At 41.7% G+C, this 19,364-nt stretch overlaps 1 protein-coding gene and 1 long non-coding RNA gene across 3 annotated transcripts in view; both read left to right on the top strand.

The window, feature by feature from the left end:
* EFL1 (elongation factor like GTPase 1) overlaps positions 1-6,242 on the top strand; it is a 64,730-nt gene extending 58,488 nt beyond the window's left edge. For both annotated transcript variants that reach the window (XM_087972607.1, XM_087972606.1), the window contains one exon: positions 5,900-6,242. In XM_087972607.1, coding sequence (XP_087828733.1) covers positions 5,900-6,088 — 189 coding nt within the window. In that variant the 3' untranslated portion in view covers positions 6,089-6,242. The remainder of the gene's footprint in view (positions 1-5,899) is intronic.
* Positions 6,243-14,446: 8,204 nt separating this feature from the next.
* Positions 14,447-19,364, top strand: part of LOC148129685 (uncharacterized) — a 68,676-nt gene continuing 63,758 nt past the window's right edge. The window contains exon 1 of the long non-coding RNA XR_015750779.1: positions 14,447-14,601. This is a non-coding gene — a long non-coding RNA (uncharacterized LOC148129685). The remainder of the gene's footprint in view (positions 14,602-19,364) is intronic.

Raw genomic sequence — 19,364 nt, 5'->3', positions numbered from 1 at the left:
CCAGATATAGATGTAATTCAGGGAAAAGATGATATCTTACCGCAGTGCAGTTGTGTAATGTTGTAAATTATCAATAATCCATAACCCTATTATTAATTTTAGCAAATTTAACTATCTGTCAAAAGTGCATCATGGATGCATGAAGCTCATTCAGTTATCTACTTGATTGCAAAATCCTGATATCTATAACTCATGTTGGGCCACTAGTCATAGGATATCAGAATTTAATTTGGGTCCATGATTTAATACCATTTTGACATTGTATAATTTATTATTTCCTGTTTCTTGAAAATTTACTTTCTTTAGCTGTTTTCCACTGCTTGGTTGGCTTAAATAAACTGCCAGCTATCAGATTTTATTATAAACTCATTGTTATTCTTCCTTTTAATAAACTTGTGTTTTGTAGGGAGATTTTATGCTACAGACAGCTGATTTTTTTTTTATCAGTGCCTGAGCTTCTTATACTTGGCTGTGATATAGACTTGCTCACAGATTAACCACAGCCTTTGCATTATTTTTATGGGAGGATAAATTACAATAGGGGACACAGTGGCTCAGGGAAGATAAATTACAATAGGAAGCACAGTGGCTCAGTGGTTAAAGACACCGAGTTTTTCAGCTGGAGAGCTGACAGCCCGGGTTCGAGATCCAAGCACCATGCAACAGTGTGAGCTCCTGTTCCTTGTTTCAGCTCCTGCCCACCTGGCAGTGTAAAACATTCAAATGCGAGTAGATAAATAGGTACCACTTTGATAGGAAAGTAACAATGTTCCATGCATCCCAGCATTTAGTCATGCTGGCCACATGACCACGGAAGTGTCTTTGGACAACACTGGCTCCCTAGGCTAAGAGACGGAGATGAGCACCTCCCCCTAGAATCGGACATGACTGGACAAGGAAACCTTTACCTTTTACGTTATAATAGCTATGGTAGAAAGTGATTCTTTGACCAATATTGGTACAGGTTCTTTTAATAACAGTCTGATATATATATATATATATATATTTTAATAAATTTTTTATTAATTTTCAATAAACAAACATAGACAAACAAAACACAAAACATGGAAACATAAAAACTTCTTTTTGGAAAGCGGCTTAATCCCGGGTTACATCTTTTTGTACAGACATAAATCAAATTCATGCTCACCTTATATACCATTTCATATCTTATTTACCATTCTATATTTTCTATATGGCTTCTCCCCTCTTTTCACTCTCTTAATTCTATTTTATTTATTTCATCTCAATTTAAATCATTATACTTGTATCTTTTGTCCGTTCTTTTTCAATTATCTATTTATCTTTTCCCTTTAACACAAAATTTCTCCTGTAATCACTAATTGAAGTGTGACGCCTTTCTATCTTTCCCCTAAATTTAACACTTAAAATAATATATAATTTCCATTCTGATTCTGCTTAGTACATTCTAGGTACTAGATTTTAAAATAAGAAAATAATAAGTTTATAATATAGTTAAAACAATGATCCATAGCAAATTAAACTCTATCATTAAATCTTAAACATTTTACACATTCCCTTTAATATTTTATTAAATCATATAATATTCCAATTTTCTAACTCTATTTCAAATACAAATACTACAATATAGTCTTATGTACTTTTGCAGAATCTCTTTTTTAATTGTATTTTACCCTTTGTCTCTGAAAAAAACCTGTTTTTCTACATCTTGTTTCAAGCCTTTATAACTTCTCTTCCCTTTTTCCCTTCCTTTCTTGTCGAATCTAGCCTTTTTACCCTCCCATCTCTTAATCTCCGCCCTCTTAGTCTCCCTTCTCTGTTGTATTCCTCTTTTCTGTTGCTTTCTGACATTGTATCGATCTTTCACCTTATTTTTCCCTTTTTTGGTTGTTTTTTTAAATCTTAAATTCTCCATTCTCTTTCCCCTCTTTCCCTTTTCTTCCTCAGCTAAAGTTGTTTGTTCATTAAAGATGGCTTCTTCTTCATCATCCCAGCCTTCTTGTTGTTGTAATTCCTGGTAGGTAGAAATCGCCATTTCTAAAAAGTGAAAAACAGATCCAGAAGAGCCCCTCCCTTCTTGTTCCTCTTCTTTTAACTTTTTGAATTCCATTTTCAATTCTTCAACAGATAATGCCATTGTGAGATTTTTTTTAAACAACCCAAATGTTTTTAGTCTTTCAAAAAATAGTTTCCAAAAGTCCCAAAGTCACCAAGCAATCCAAATCAACACAAGCTGTTTCATTTAGCACTTTCTTCTTTTTATACTTTCTCTTCCTGGGGTAGAATTCAATTGCAAAGTTCCAAAATGTATTTTTTAGAAGTCTTATTACTGTTTATCTCTGATCTTATAAGCTCCAAGCAGTCTCCTCCAGCAAAGTCTTAATATAAATTCTTTACCTCTCCCTTCCCACTTGTAGCAAAAAAAGAATTTTTAAATTTTTTAATTCCAATATTCAGAAATCTTTAATGTCCCCTTGGCTTTAATTTTCAAATTTGATTATCTTCTGTTGCCAAAACGGGTTCTTCCGATTTCCATCTGCTATCTCCGTAGGGAAGGAGAGTGAGAAAAAACAAACTTTCCCTTTTCACTTTCATCCGCCGCTTTTTACGATCTTCTTAGGGAACAATGTATCTTTAAGAAAGTTGAATTTCCAGGGTATTTAGATGTTACTTGTTGTCCCGGTTCAGCCAAAAACTTTCACTTTCTCAGCTTCCTCCTGCACATTCTTGTCCGGCTGAAAGCTTTTTTGTGGCGGCCATTGCTGATCGCCGCTCCACCGCCTTTGGAAAAGGGAGTTAAGCCGGCTGAGGAGGGGGGTTGCGATTCCCCCGGACCCCTGCCCGGATCTCCCCTGTCTTCAGTTATCTCTACGGGATAACTATAGCCTCCAAATCCAACTGGATCGGGGGCACTCCAGCAGCAAGCGCAGCAGGAACCGCGCACGATCGCAGATTCCTGCCGCCACCGAAGCCTTGTAAACTGGAAGTCCGAAACATATATTTTCTTGTTATCGTTGTGCATTTAGGAGGATATGGCGAGTGGTGTGGTCGCCTAGAGGTGGAGCTCTCGCCTCACAATCAGGAGGCTGTGAGTTTGATCCTAGGTAGAAGCAGATATTTCTCTCTCTGGGCACACTGAGAATAGATCTGCTGCATATAGCTCCGCATCGGCAACAGGAAGGGCATCCGGCCAATAAACACTCAGCTCCATTCAGTAGCCCAGACTCCACCCCGCAAGGGATTGTGGGGTTATTTAAAGGGGATGATGGTTTAGGAGGATATGGCACTGTTGATCAGGTAAAAGAGAACTGAATCTTTTTGTTAAGATACAAATCTGAGGTTTTTCCCGTGATCATTTCTAGATTTTATACGGAGGGTAGGCTTAATGTCTTTCAGTCAGAAGAGTTAACAGGCCCCTTTTTTCATATATTGTGTTTTCTTTTTTTTCTTTTTTTTGTTTGCGAGTTTTTGCCTGTCATGCTTTCTCTAAACATCTGGTTTCAACAAATCTGGAGAACTTGACTAAGCGCGAGATCCAAGGCCAGGATTTCATCAAGCATAAATAAATTTCACTGGGGAATCTCATGTGGCGAGAGTGAATTGGAATAACCACTTAGCACACATGAAGGCCATAGAGATCATAAAAGTAGATATGTGTGGTTAAGTCTGTCCATGCTTTGGAAAGCTGTTTGCTGGTTATTTTATTTTACTTTCCCCATCACCTTTTAGCACAACAGCAGTATACAAAAGAGAAACATTACTGCAGTGTCTCTCTTAAGAGGCTTGGTGAGTGACAGCTGGCCTGGTGTTATAGATACCTGGATATGGTTTTAATTAATCCTTTTTTTTAGCAATGTATTTGCCTGCTCTTCCATAGTGTGTACAGCTAGTCCTCGACTTACAACAGTTCATTTAATGACCGTTCAAAGTTACAACGGCACTGAAAAAAGTGACTCATGACCGGTTTTCACACTTGTGACCGTTGCATCATCCCATGATCAAAATTTGAACGCTTGGCAACTGGTTCATCTTTATGACGGTCGCAGTGATCCCCTTTTGCGACCTTCTGACAAGCAAAGTTAATGGAGAACCCAGATTTCACTTAACGATCATGTGACTAACTTAACAACTGCAGTGATTCACCTAACAGATGTGGCAAGAAAAGTCGTAAAATGGAGCAAACTGTCACTTAACAAATTTCTCACTTAGCAACCTAGATTTTCGGCCCAATTGTGGTCGTAAGCCAAGGACCACCTGTACATTTTGCTTATAATTTCACTCTAATTAGCCTTAACAAGGAAAGGCAAGATTTAAGCAAGTTTAAACCACTCCTCCCAAAGTCTGTCACTCCCATCATCCCCTGCCTGGAAAAGCAACGTCCAGAAAACAGAGTGATGGGATGAAGAATGCTACCCCATTTAGTTTATATAGTAGACAGATGCCAGGTCCAATTGGTTGGGTAAATAATCAGAGTTGTAGAAATTCATAAACTCTGGGCCTGTTTTGTAAGGAGGGGAAACTTATTATTCCTGAAATATATTGACCAGTACTTAATTGGGGATACAATCTACGCATATGTCAGGTTTTTTAAAAATGCACACTTTTTGTCTTGTTTAGTTTTGCTTTGTCCCCCCCTCTTTTTTTTTTTCGAGTTTAACGTTGTGAATAAAAATAAAAATTATTGAACAAGAAGGGCTCCCCCAGACTCCCCATTTGGTTAGCACCACTTTAGGTTATAAGCAGAAAGTGAGATAGTTTTGGCTCCTGCGAGAGAAAAGTCAACGTACAACCCTGCCAGCAAAGTTGAATTAGAAACAGATACCCTGGAGTGCCAAGGGGCAGCCTATGGCTTTCATTTTTGACTCTCTGCTGCAGTATACATTGTAGTATTGGAAGCTGATCGGTCTTCTCAGCGAAAGAGGAGCTGCGTCCCGAGATTAGGGATGGTAGGGGACCATTTTCCTTTGCCCCTCTTCCAAAACCAACACCAAGAAGCTCTCGCTCGCTCTCCTCCTCCACCCTTTCTCCTAGGCAGTCTCATTTTGCAGGTTTGTTCCACGCGCCGCACTCAGTCGCTCAGAAACCACAGCAAACCCTTCCGCAGAAATTCACACTTGCCTGTGTCTCTCCGGGATTCCTGTATTCTCTCCAAGCTACACAGCCAAGGACAGCTCTCCCCAGCCGGTTGGCTTCCACTCCAGATGTGATCTGACTAAACTCCCTGACTTTCACGCTGAGTGTTCTGGGGGGGCTTTCTTTGTCTCCCTCTCTCTTTCTCTCTCTCTCTCTCTGTCTCTCTTCAGTCGACTCTGTTTTTATAGGGCCAGACTTCAAATAAGTCCTGGCTGTGCGCAAGATATGAAGCAATACTCGAGGGCAGGAAAATGGAGATAAAAAGAGTGAAATGAAATCAGCAGTGGCAGCCGATGTAGAAAATGGCAGGTTGAGGAAAGCTGGTAGATAGGTCAAGGAGAAGCTCCTTGGAGTTCTGCTTTCAAGTCTTTAGATTTTGTTTATCCTCTGGCTGCCCAACTGGAGAATTATAATTTTCAAGCTGTTGTTCCTTTGATTAAACTGCTCTTCATAACAAAGGTAAAGGTTTACACCATCAAGTCGTGTCCGATTCTAGAAGTCATCTCCCATTTCTTAGCCGAGGGAGACAGCATTGTCCAAAGATGCTTCAGTGGTCATGTGGCCGGCATGACTATATGCCAAGGCTCACGGAATGCTGTTACCTCCCCACCGAAGTGGTACCTATTTATCTACTTGCATGTGCATGCTTTCGAATTGCTAGGGTGGCAGAAGGTGGAGCCTGGAATGGGAGCTCACTCCGTCACGCGGTGCTCGGGTCTTGAACTGCCAACTTTCCAGTCAACAAGGCCAACACTCCTCTTAACCACTCTTCCTCTTTTCTCAGGTCATTTCAGATGATCCGTTTTGGGTACCCACCACCGAGGAGGAGTATTTGCACTTTGGGGAGAAAGCCGATTCCGAGAATCAGGCTCGCAAGTACATGAATGCTGTGAGGAAGCGGAAGGGATTGTATGTAGAAGAGAAAATTGTGGAACACGCTGAGAAGCAGAGGACTCTCAGTAGAAACAAATAACTTCTTGGCTTTCCCTTTTTTTCCTTAAAAACAGGCCAATTCTCTCCTGTCCAGAGGTTCGGAAAAGTCACCTTGGAGGTGCTGAGCTCCATGGCTTTCCTAACCCTCGGTTGTCTGTGGCTCGAGTTTGAATAAACCGGAGCTTTCTATTTTCCTTCTGGTGGACTTCCAAACTTTCTGCCTTCTGGAAACACTTTTCACGTCAACTCAGCCGGCCAAGGAATGTCTGCAGAAACTGCCACAGAATCCCCACATAAGTCTGGGGTGGTAGGTCTGCCCTCTTTTGTCAAATTAAATCAAGTCAAAACAGTAACCGATGGGAAAAAAAGTACCCTTGATCCATCAGCAGCGTTTTAGAAATAAGATTGCAACTAAAGTGGTTTTTATCTTTTTTTAAAGGCAGTTGTTAGTCAATACCATTTGAACAGTCACTTTTGGGACACCTCTCCTACCATGAGGCCTGCACTATTTGTGCAGTCTAAAAAACAAAATACGTTTTTGATGAGAATTATTTCATTGCACATACAGATGTATTTATTTAACAGAATAACAGAGTGGGAAGGGGGCCTTGGAGGTCTTCTAGTCCAATTCCCGCTTGTTCTGACCAAGGCTTCCGAGACCGTAATTACGCACATGCTTATTTTAAAAACAAGTCTTGTTTTATTGCAACACTGGGAATTATTTTCATTCCCAGCCAGTAATGAATCTCAAACAGTCCCTCGAGATAAGCACCCAGCTTTCTTTCCTGTGAAGTGCTGCCAATAACAGAAGTGTCAGATAAACTAGAAGAAAAACCAACCGAAGTACAGAGAGCTTCAAGAATGAGTCTGAACCGAACGAATGACTTTGCTTCCTGCAAAGGTTTCATCATCTTGGCCTGTCCTTTATACCTTATGGGAGGAGGGCCAATCATCTCCCAGCCTTACTCCTGAGTCACCCCTTTTGTTTCAGCTACTCTCACCTTCTAGCAGCTCTGTGCGCACACACGCACTGGGAACAGGCTCCCCTGGGTCCTCTGCTTCGCTGCTGTCAGACTCTGAAGGCCGCACCCCACTCCCAGATGGTTCTGGCCCCATCCCTGCATCGGACGGAGGACCCTCGTCCGAGTCCTCTCCAGACTCCCGGACTGATCCCCTTTCTCCCCCACTGTCCGATTCCACTGCCGTCTACACAGGCTGCCAGCAAACCACAACACCACTCAAGCGGGAGACCCTACACCGTTCTGGGCAAATGGCTGTCGGTTCTCTTCTTAAAGACCTCCAGTGATGGAGAACCCACAACTTCTTAAGAAAAAGCCATTCCTCTGATTGATTGTTCTCACCGTCAGTGAATTTCTCCTTCGTTCTAGGTTGGTTCTCTTCTGGATTGATGTCCTTCCGTTGCTCCTTGTTCTGCCTTCAGGTGTTTTGGAGAATAAATAGACCCCCTCATCTTTGTGATAGCCCCTTAGATATTGAAACACTGCTTCATGGGGGTTTTCTTTTGTTTGTATTTATGCGTAATGGAGGTATTTTTATCCCATCCTTCTGATTCAGACACCACTCACCCCGGCTAGTTGATTTCAAACAGCATGAAATTAACAGCTTTTTAAAAAAAGAACAAAATAACATTTTTAAAAATACAGAAAGTTTCAACAGGAATGAAAATAAAGAGAGGGCAGATAAATATATCCAAGGATAACGTACGTTCCCGTTATTACTCAATTAGATAACATCATCAGTGTACATGAAACCTCTACAAGAAAACAACGAGCACCAAAGATCTTTCGTTTTGAACCCGCTCCGGCAGATATTCTGCTTTATCAGTAATTTGAAGAGTTGAAGCCCCAACACTTTTGGAAGGCACTGGTCAGAGAGTGATTTCCTTCCTCGCGAAGAGGCGGCTTGTGCTAATTGTGCGATTGCCACCATATTCTTTAAATGACACCAAGTGACACCCACCCTGTTAAGTTGATCCCCTGAACCCTGTATTGGAAATGCAAATCCAGTTGTCTTGGCTGGGTTCTCATTTAAGGAAGTGGCTCGGTTTTTCAAACCGCCCCAGCCTGGGAAGGAATTCTCAGATAGTCAAGCTTTTGTAACGACTCTTCCCATGCAACAAACTCAGCCTTGAATCAACCCAGCTTCTTCTGCTTTCTATTTTTAAAATCACTTTTCATTAGTCGGATACAACACCTTCTATGCATGTGGCATTTCTCAAGGAGCTGATTTGGCAGGTGCCTCTCCCTAGAGACTTCCAAGCTAAAATAGCACAGGGAAAATAACAGTAGAAAGGTAGGAGGGAGGTTGGAAATTGAGAACAACGTACAGCTATTTCGGTTACCTGTATTTTGATTTCGTTACTTCTCGATCGGCACACACGAAGGGGAACGGCTCAGTTTTCTGTTGTATTTTTGCCAAAGAACATCTATAATGAACAGTGTCCTTGATTAACCCTTCTTTAGATGTGGATTGGATTCCAGGGACCACATCACAAAGGGTTACGTTACAAAGAATTCCGACTTTTGAATATTCTTTCCTTTTTACAGATTTACATCTTGGCTTCCGGGGATTAGCCTTTGTATTTTAAGGCATAGGACAGTGGTGGCTAAACTTTTTGGGCTCCTGTGCCAAAAATTATGCGCGCGCCAGTACCCAGAATGCCATGTGAGTCCCCTTCCCCACTCCCCCTGTGCATGCGTGTGCAATCCCCCCACCACCAGCCCCTTACCTGCACTGCGCCTCACAGCTGATTTTTTTGGTTTGACAGGAAGTGACGAAACGGGCCTATAATTCGGCCTGAAAAGCCTTGCAGACGCTTTTCCCAAGCCTCTGGGAGGCCGAAAAAGGCCTCAAACCAACCCAAAAAAATCAGCTGTGAGGTGCGCGCATGCACAGTGACGTAAGTTTGCCTGCGGCTTGCATGCCAGCACAAATGGCTCTTCGTGCCACTTATGGCCATCACAGGCATAGGACCTGCATCACAAGAACTCGAAACTGAAATTTGTGAAAACGTAGTGGAAACTGATATTCTCAGGAAACCTGGCAAAAATCACATTCAGTTTTCTTTCTGCAGAATCATAGCATGCCTATGTCACAGTGCAGGTAGTCCTTGACTTACAACCATTCATTTCGTGACCGAAGTTACAACGGCACCAGGGAAAAAAGTGACTTATGACCGTTTTTCACACTGATGACCGTTGCTCATGCACACACACACACAATGGTGATCAAAATTCAGCCATTTGGCAACTGGCATGTATTTTTTAATGTTGGCTGCAGTGTCCTGGGGCTCAAGGGATCCCCTTTTGCGACCTTCTGACAAGCAAAGTCAATGGGGAAGCCAGATTCACTTAACAGCGGTGCTACTAGTGCACAACTGCATTGATTCACTTAACAACCATGGCAAGAAAGATCATAAAATGGGGCAAAACTCACTTAACAACTGTCTCACTTAGCAACAGAAATTTGGGGCTCAATTGTGGTCATAAGTTGAGGACTACCTATAGTTAATAAGCTTAGGTGGGTTGCATTGGGGTCCAAAGCAGAGGTGGGTATTCAGCAGGTTCTGACCAGTTTTGGACAACCGGTAGCGGAAATCTTGAGTAGTTCAGAGAACCGGCAAATCCCACCTCTGACTGGGATTGGGGCATCGATTGCAGTCACTGTTTTGATTTGGTTTTTAGTCCATTTCTCTGCAGGCACCCCGGAAGAGACAGGATCGTCTCTATCCAAAATCAGTATCTTTGATTTTTTTTCTTCTTCTCCTCCCTTATAAAACTATGACTGTGTTTATGAAATTATTCAGGTAAGCCCAAAGAAGACCAGGCTAGAGGAATCATGAAAAGTTTTAATGGCAAAACATTATCACCATTATCTGACCCCGAACTGCTGCCTTTATTTGCTCAATTTAACGCTTGATTAAAATGTTCGCCAGCAGCTGAAATAGAAGAAGAAAACGGCATCTGTGTGCTTTTCACCCCCTTTATTTTCAAAATAGGAGCCACACGGCAGGATTTTAAATTGTCGTGAGCTTTTAAAGAGTTCCACAGCTCCCATTTGCTGGGCAGCCAATTTGAGGGCCGAGTTGATCTTGTAATAAACTGGAAGGGGGGGGTGAAATTGCCCACGGAAACTGGATTACTCCAAAGGAAAAGTTCTGTTCTCTCGTTCGCTTACCGGAAAACATATCCTCTTCTAGATCCTCTTCTAGAAAGGTATTTTCATAAATCTGTGACTCTGCCTCACTAAATTATACAGTTTTTCTTGAATAGCATATATTATGGTCCCTACATGAGAAGCAGTGGTGGGATTCAAATTTTTTTTTACTACAGGTTCTGTGGCCATGGCTTGGTGGGCATAGCATGGTTTGTTGTGTGTGGCAGGGGAAGGTTAGTGCAAAATCCCCATTCCCATCCCACTAACCTACTTTCCAGCTCCGTTCTCCTGTGCAGGGCAACCAAAGAAGACCCAGCCAATCAGCTGGTACTCAGGAGGCGGAGAATAGATGGGGTTGGCGGGGTCAGTCAGAGGTGGGATTTTCCAGTTCTGTGAACTACTCAAAATTTCCGCTACCGGTTCTCCAGAACTGGTCAGAACCTGCTGAATACCCACCTCTGATGAGAAGCCTTCATTTACTGTGTAATTCAGTTCTGGTTTCCTTAAAAGCAGGTGAATCCATTTCTGGACCCTCCCACTTGCAGGTTGGTTTTAGCAGAATTGAACGTACAGGAATATCACTGACAGGTAGTCCCTGACTTGCAACCACACATTTCCATTGGTAAGCAAGATTTAAGTGAGTTTTGCCCCATTTTACGAACTTTTTTGCCACGGTTGTAAGTCGAGGACGTCCTGTAAAAAAGGGGCCATGCAATGCATCAGAAAGATGCTGGAGTTTCAGCCGCTTGCAGGAAAAAGGATGGAGCTGCTGTAAGGATTTGCAAGCAGATGCTTTATATCCTCTGAAGCATCTTGAAGAAATTTAATGTGCACAGCCTTGGAGTCTCTTTAGATGCTGCTAAAACTGTTGATGGCCACACTAAACATGGCACTTTCATTCTCTGCAAGCTGCAAAACTGTTTCCCTTTAAATTAATTGGGAAATAATTTTAATGTTTAAATGTTTTTAAAGAAATATGGAACAAGACACATTAGGGTAACAAGACAGTCTATGCCTCTGGGCATTAGAAACCCACTTTGTTTACTTTTGGATGCGTATAAAATTCTAGATTTTAAAAACAGAATCCATGGAATGTTAATGGATTTGTTTTTATTGATAATGACTGAAGCTGAAGCACCTAAAATCATTGGGAGTATTACTTTTGGCTTTTTCCTTTCCCTATTTTTTTTTCCTGAAACAGTTTTGTATCTTCCCTGCTAGCTTTAAACACTCTTGTCATTTGACATCTTCTATGTCTGACTCAGAAGGTGACTCACCTTTGCTGCCCTTGATAAGTAAAGCTCAACTGGAGTCCAAATTCCTCCGAAAATACATAGCTGAAACTTCTATGACAGGGGAGCTAAGCTCTTCAAGGCTAAATTTTCTTCTTTCTCACCCTTCAGTTGTGAACAGTTAATCCCCATTCCATGCACTTTTAAGGTACCTGATTTATATCCCGTTTGTTTCTCATCATTAAAAAAAAAAAAAAGTCAATTTATGTAGTCTCGCTCTGTAAAACATTTACCTGTAAGACCTTCTAACTGAAAAACAATAAGAGGCAAAACAACACAGATTGTCTATGGAGATTCTCAGTCATCCATCAGATCATGGTTGTCCCCAAGATACTTTTTCAAAAGGCCACTTGTTTTTCCTTGAAGACATTTCACTTCTCATCCAAGAGGCTTCTTCAGTTCTTCAGTTCAGCTTCTTCAGAACTGAAGGAGCTTCTTGGATGAGAAGCAAAACGAGAATGGAGCCTCCTTCAACTCAGTTTATCTCCTAAAGGCACTTTGTTTCATCATTGTAGGCAGGAAGGAAGAGGATCTTGATAGCAATATGCAAGAACCACAACCTAAACAAAAGCCTGGAATGTGTTTTAAGACCAGAACAAGGAGATAACACTTGGAAGCAGAGAGATGTCTCCCTCATTCACTGGAGTATAGATGGTACCCAAGTTTGGTAACGAAGTCCACCCACTAAGCTGTATCTTGTATTGGCCATAAAGCAGGCGAACTACAACTCTTAAATAAACCAACAGCTTGCCATGGGTACAGTTTTGCCAAAAGCTGGAAGTAAATGCTGGATTTTTTTTATTTTTTTTTGCAAAACCATCATAAAACATGGCCATGTGAGGGTGGGGTTAGATAATAAATGTGCCCTGGTTGCTAAGCGCCCAAAGTACAGTCATGTGACTTTGGAGGGGGAGGCAATCTCTGGAGCTTTGAGCCCAGGTTGTAAGTAGCCCTTAGGTAGGTCCATCAGAACTTTGAATGGTTGCTAAGGGACCAGGCATAAATCAAAGACTACCTGTATAAAAGGGAGATCCAGCACAATCGGACCCATAAGATTCTGTTTTTTAGCCATTTTCAAGAAAAGTACTTTTAGCCTTCCCTGTGGAATAGATCTCGTGGTTAGGTCTACCTAAAAAGGCTGACATATAATCTAGTATTACTTAGTAAAATTTAGCTGCCACAATTCTAATACATGTTGTTAGTTGCGATGTCATGTCTGACCCATTACGACCCCATGGACAACGTTCCTCTAGGCCTTCCTGTCCTCTACCATCTTCTGGAGTCCATTTAAGTTCACGCCGACTGCTTCAGTGACTCCGTCCAGCCACCTCCTTCTCTGCCATCCTCTATTGCCCTCAATCTTTCCCAACATTAAGCTCTTCTCCAGTGAGTCCTTCCTTCTCATGAGGTGGCCAAAGTATTTGAGTTTCATCTTCAGGGTCTGGCCTTCTAAGAAGCAGTCAGGGTTGATCTCCTCTAGGACTGACCAGTTTGGTCGCCTTGCAGCCCAAGGGACTTGGAGGAGTCTTCTCCAGCACCAGAGTTCAAAGGCCTCAGTTCTTTGGAATCAGCCTTCCTTATAGTCCAACTCACATATTTTTCTAACATGTATGTTTCTAAAATATAGAAACAGATAAATCTATTTAAACAGGTTTTAGAGATCATTCTTCCTTGTGGGCCCTGATCAAGCCTTTTGGTGGGTGAGATAGGTATGTAGGTAAGTAGATAGATAAAGAAAGAGAAAGGAAGGAAGGAAGAGAAAAAAAGAAAAAGAAAGAATATTGCATACTTCAGGCAATGAGCAATTATCCACAAATGCTGGGATTATAAAGAAGTGTCCTTGAAGGCAGGCAATCCTTTTGTGAAAGGTTCCAAATGCAACAGGAAATATCCACCTAGTCCTAAAACAGTGAAACATTTGCCTTCCCAGTGCTTAGGAAATGGATTGGAATCTTTTATTTTTCCAAGTTAATTATTTATTATAAGACGCGAGTAAATACATTATGCAATAACATATTTGCTGGGTGCAATGGTATTTGTACAATCCAAACTTTGGATAACCTAAACCTTAAAGGCATAAAGAAAAAACAAAAGTTCGTATCAATATTAACTATATTTTTAAACAATGTCATGATGAACCTCAAGTTGTTTTAATGCTAGGCATGGCCTTGATACAATCACACAATTGCAAAGTACTTGAAATTATTTCATAATGTAAGGTAAGAAAGGTTTCTATCTTCAGCTCAGTTCTAAGGTCTGAGCTGAATTGTTCTTTACCGTTGTTTTTAAAATGTAAAAAAGGAACAAAAGGAAAAGGAAAAAAAATAATGGAAAAAATAAAAGAGGCTGCTTGGAAGTGTAAATAGATATTTGATTTTTAACTTTCCCCTTCTTTATGCAGTACTCTGACCCGTAGGCAGTAATTTTAAAGATTACTGTGTTTGTATTCGCCTCGCTGTGTGGTGTCTAGATAGAGGCTATTTGTGCTAGGAAATGGATTGGGATTTTGAAGTTCTGCAATCATTTTGGGACTGGAATCCTGAACCCTTTTTCCAGATTGTTCCCACTTTTACTCTCTCAAACAACCTTTCTGATATTTGCCCATTCTTTCTGAGTAGTGTGCTTTTCCTGCCTTTCAGAATGAATTTTAAAAAAAAATGTTTGTAGGACTGAAACGAAGGAAGATACCCCAGGCTGCGGGTTTCAGCCAAACATGATGTCATCCGTCTTGCTATTCCTTTTGCTAAATTGCCGTCTGCAGCCTCTCCTGCTTATGGAAATAAAATAAGGATTTTTAATGAAGGGAGGGCCAGGGTCCAATACTTTAATTGCCTATCAAACCTTGTGGGAAAAGTGCTTTTTTCTTTGCCCTCCTTCCTCTCTTTAAAGATTTTCACGTGAAGACAACGTGGTTGCAGGAAGTAATCTTGACATCTGGATTTGCTCTAATGGGTCCCAAAGTAATTGCTTGCTGGCATTTCCTGGTCAAAAAGCACTTGGCGCAGTTCCTGCATAAGGAAAAATTCTTCTCCAGGGTGAAATTAGTCTTCACGTGAGCTTCCACTCAACTGGCTTCTCGGTGCGGGTAAGAAACAAATTCTACATAGGAGAACAAACCCAGGAGGTATTTGAAAGCTAAGGCTTGGTTACATGATGCAATCTTTCCCGTCCCTTACCCCAAGGACTTTAAAACTACAGTCTTCATGGCAATCTTTTAGCCAGATGTCTGGCAATGCACATAGTCCTCGACTTAACGACCACAATAGAACACAAAATTTGCTCCTTCTAAGTGAGACTTTGGTTTAGTGACCTTTCCCCCCCTTTTTAAGACCTTCTGTGCCACAGTTGTTAAGTTAAGCTAGACACAGAGTGGTTAAGTGAATCTAGCTTCCCCATTGATGTGGCTTATCAAAAGGTCACAAAACTTGATCACATGACCCCCGGAACATTTCAACCACCGTAAATATGAGTCGGTTGCCAAGCATCTGAATTTTGATTAGGTGACCATGGGGGTCCTCATTTTACCAACCTTGAAAGGATGGAAGGCTGAGTCAACCTTGAGCCAGTCAGGACTGAACTGCTGGCAGTCGGCAGAGTTAACTTGCAATACTGCATTTTAACTATTGTGCCACCATGGCTCACAACCATGATAGGATTAGTGTTCACAGGAATGGTATAATTTTATGGCAACCTTCCTTGGTCTGATTCTCTCTATATGGGCTGGATGTGGGTTTCTGTCATGCCATTGGCTGTCACTAACTGCGTTGGCTTGGGGATGATGGGTGTGGCAGTCCAAGACATCTGAAGGGAACCAGCACAGGGAAGGCAGTTTAATTCGGAAGAAAAGTCTGTTCCTTGGCGTGGCTTGAATGCCAACGTTTCCCCTCCAGTAAGGAAAACCTCTTCTGAAAAGTGAACACATTGCTTGAATCTCCGCATCAAATATTCATGTGGGAAAGCACTCAGCTTGCACCCTGAACTAATAAATCATAGTGATCCTTTGCAATTTTGGCTCGCTGAGTTGCCTACACTCAGGCACTCTGGTCAGGCAATAATATTGAACCACATAAAGTAAAATGTTTGGGGCCACCTTTGACATTAAAGAAATCCACGGTATCCCTTTGAATGCAGCGTGTGCAACTCAGCTAATGTTGATTCAAGCATCTGCCTTAAGAGTGAAACTGCCTCCAAATTCCTTGGGCCTGATTTGTCGGTCTTTCATAATATTTTTTTTCTGTAGCCAGCAGCAGGTCAACTCCTAGCCTTTTGTACACACATTGCTTTTGCAAATCCACAAGCTGCCTTTTTTTCATGTATGTATGTAAAATACATTTCAGTCATTAGGAAGTGCAATCCTATTAAACCCACAGAGGGAGAATCTATCACCCGTGAACTGCACCTCTAAAAGTGAAATGGCAGAGGAGCTGATTATTATTTAGAATCAAATAGAATAATAGAGTTGGAAGGGACCTTGGAGGTCTTCTAGTCCAACCCCTTGCCTAGGCAAGAAACCCTACACCACTTCAGACAAATGGTTATCCAACGTCTTTTTAAAAAAACTTCCAATGTTGGAGCATTTACAACCTCTGGAGTCAAGCTGTTCCACTGATTAATTGTTCTAACTGTCAGGAAATTTCTTCGTAGTTCTAAGTTGCTTCTCTCCTTGATTAGTTTCTGCCCACTGCTTCTTGTCTCAGGTGCTTTGGAGAATAGCTGGACTCCCTCTTCTTTGGGGCAGCCCCTGAGATATTGGAACACTGCTATCATGTCTCCCTTAGTCCTTCTTTTCATCAGACTAGACATATCCATTTCCTGCAACCATTCATCATATGTTTTAGCCTCCAGTCCCCTAATCATCATTCTTGCTCTTCTCTGCACTCTTTCTGGTCTCAACATCTTTTTTACACCGTGGAGACCAAAATTATGATTTTTTAAATGATAGTTAAGGACAATTTTCTGAGAATAAAGGTCCTTCTTTCAATACAGAAAACAAGTTCAACAAGATCCTTTGGCCCTCTAGAACTCCTTCCTTGGAATATACCTTTGATGCTGCAGTTAAATCAGTTGAACCTCTGGTAAAAAATAAAATTGATGCCCAAAGTCCTCTGGATTATGTTCACTCTCTTGAGGGACTTATTTGAGATGTCTTCATTGTTGGAAATTTGCTAGAAGGCCACCAGATTCATCAATGGCTTTGGATGTACCAGAAAGAATTCATATGGAAAAACCCCCAAAGTTTTTTTTAAGAAGGGATAAGAGAACTTACTTTTTCACACACACAAAATCCCTCTACTTCTGTTTGTTTCTTCCCTCACAAAATATACAGACTTGTTTCCCCCCACCAAGCATCTCCCAGAATTGCACTTTTCCTGTATTTTGATTGGCTGTAAATCATTCCAGAGGGTCAAGTTTGGTGAAAGAAGTAGACTTAAAAATGGAAGAACTAAATAATCCAAACCTCCTGGAAAAGTGCAGTTTGCAGAAGCCAATTTGTTCAACTTTAGTTTTTACACTGCTATTATTTGATAATTTTGTCTCCTCTCTCTCTCTCCTTTCTTCCTTGCTACAAAGAGGAGAAAACAGTGCCTTGAGCCTCTGGAAAAGTTTTTAAAAAGATCAAACATTTACTTAGTTCTTTGAGGTGTTGCACTAAGGGCAATCCCTTAATGAAGGTTTTGCATTTTAGATTATTCTAATTCCACATTTCCTTCCCTGCCCTGCCCTACCCATCCCTGGAAAGATAAATATATGGTATGATCTCATCCTATTGTCACAGTAATGTGTCTTTGGGGATTTTAACCTTGTTGAACATAAAGATGACATCATCTTTCTACAGCTTGTAAATTGAAGCAGAGTCTCCTGCCTTTGTCTGCAAAACCTGTGCTCTAGCTGCACACTCGCAACTCCCCTGCGTGCCAAATCCACTGATAGCAAAGTGCCCATTTAGTTCTTCCCTTTTAACTTTAATGTTTGAAGGTGAAGGGAGGAGGTGAGACAGTCTGTTGACTCACTTAGATTGGGGTTTTGTTAATGAATTATCTGCGAGTTACATGCTTTGGGAGTTCAAGGCCTGGTTTACGAGATGGGGATAATTAGCTTCCTTTCTCGTGGTAGGTACTTATTCATGGTCGGTGTAGATGAGTCTTGTTGAAGAGTCCAACCTTCTTTCAACCATATCTTTGGGGGACCTCAGTTAAGAAAATATCTGCAGATGTAAAATTAAACCTAGAAGAAAAAGGGCTTAATATTGTAAGTAGATCTCTCATGTAAGAGTTGGAAGGGACCTTGGAAGTCTTCTAGGCCAGGGGTTGCCAACCTCAGGGACCACCAAACTCATAATTTTAAATCCTGCGGACCAGAGACTCTGGGAAAATCCCCCCAAAAATCTGCAGGAAAATTCCCCACCCCGTTTTCCTACCGATCAATCGTTCTTTATTTGGGATTGCAGGATAGCATCTCCAGCTCCGTTCTCAGGGGGGGAGAGAGAGAGACTTTTGGCTTCATGCAAGGGAAGCAGCAGAAGCAGCAGAAGTCTTTCTTCCTCTCCCCCAAACTCCGCCAGAAGTGAGTCTTTGTGAGACTTGTCGCACCGGTGCAGCCTCTTGGAGCAGGAGCCCTTGCAGGGTCCCAAAGACTCATTTCTGGTGGAGTTTGTGGGAGAGAAAGAAAGACTTTTTCTGCTTTCCTTGTGTGTAGCCAAAAGCAGAAGAAGAAAGAAGCAGAAAGAAAAAGCCCGGTGGCCAGGCCAGGTGCGTGAGGTGAATGGGGCAAGTTCCCCACTCTGCCTTTTCCCCCTTCCCCTCACTACCTTGTGTTGTTCACAATGCAAGCGACGCAAGCCATGTGTTCCCGCAGGCCATTGCCTTGTGTTCCCACGCAGCCTGGATTAATTGCTTTGGAGGATGCTTTGGGGGTGACATTTCTCTGTGGACCACCACAACTTTCTCACAGACCACCAGTGGTCCCCGGCCCACTAGTTGGCGCCCACTGTTCTAGTCCAACCCCCTGCTTAAGCATGAAACTCTAGACCATTTGTGACAAATCGTTATCCAATCTCTTCTTTAAAAGTTCCAGTATTGGAGCATTTACAACTTCTGGAGGCAAGTTGTTCCACTGATTAATTGTTCTCACTATTAGGAAATGTCTCCTTAGTTCTAGGTTGCTTCTCTCCTTGATTAGTTTCCACCCATTGCTTCTTGTCCTGCCCTCAGGTGCTTTGGAGAATAGCTTGACTCCCTCTTCTTTGTGGCAACCCCTGAGAGATTGGAACACTGCTGCTATCGTATCACCCCTAGTCCTTCTTTTAATTAAACCAGACGTCCCAATTCCTGTGACCATTCTTTGTATGTTGTAGCCTCCAGTCCCCTAAACATTTTTGTTGCTCTTTCTTCTCTGCACTCTTTCTAGAGTAGAGTCTCAACATCTTTTTTACATTGTGGCAACCAAAACTGGAGGCAGTATCCTATCCAGTTTTGGTTGCTCCGATGTAGAAAAGATGTCGAGACTAGAAATTGATTGAGTCATTATTGACTCTTATCAACTCTAGAGATAAGTTTTCTCCATAACAATCTATCCTTTATCTGTTCTTGGAAGTCTCCCAATAACACACTTATCACCACTGTAACCGAGCCCATCTTGCTGCTCGTTGTCCTCTTCTGTTTCCATCCACGTTTCCCAGCCTTTTCCAGAAAGTTGGGTCTTCCTATATTATAACAGAAATAGGGGACTTTGAGCCTGGTTATTTGTGCTTTGAGTGAGAACTCTGGTTGATTTTTTTGATGACTGTCCTCTCCATAATTGTGCTATCATCACCAAGCATGCCCTCGACAAAAGGCTATAATGTGTTCA

Source organism: Notechis scutatus, chromosome 11 (assembly GCF_049901735.1).
Source record: "Notechis scutatus isolate UNSWTSFEM ecotype Mainland chromosome 11, rNotScu1.2, whole genome shotgun sequence".
Lineage (NCBI taxonomy): Eukaryota > Metazoa > Chordata > Lepidosauria > Squamata > Elapidae > Notechis > Notechis scutatus.
This window is presented reverse-complemented; position numbering and strand designations above follow the sequence as displayed.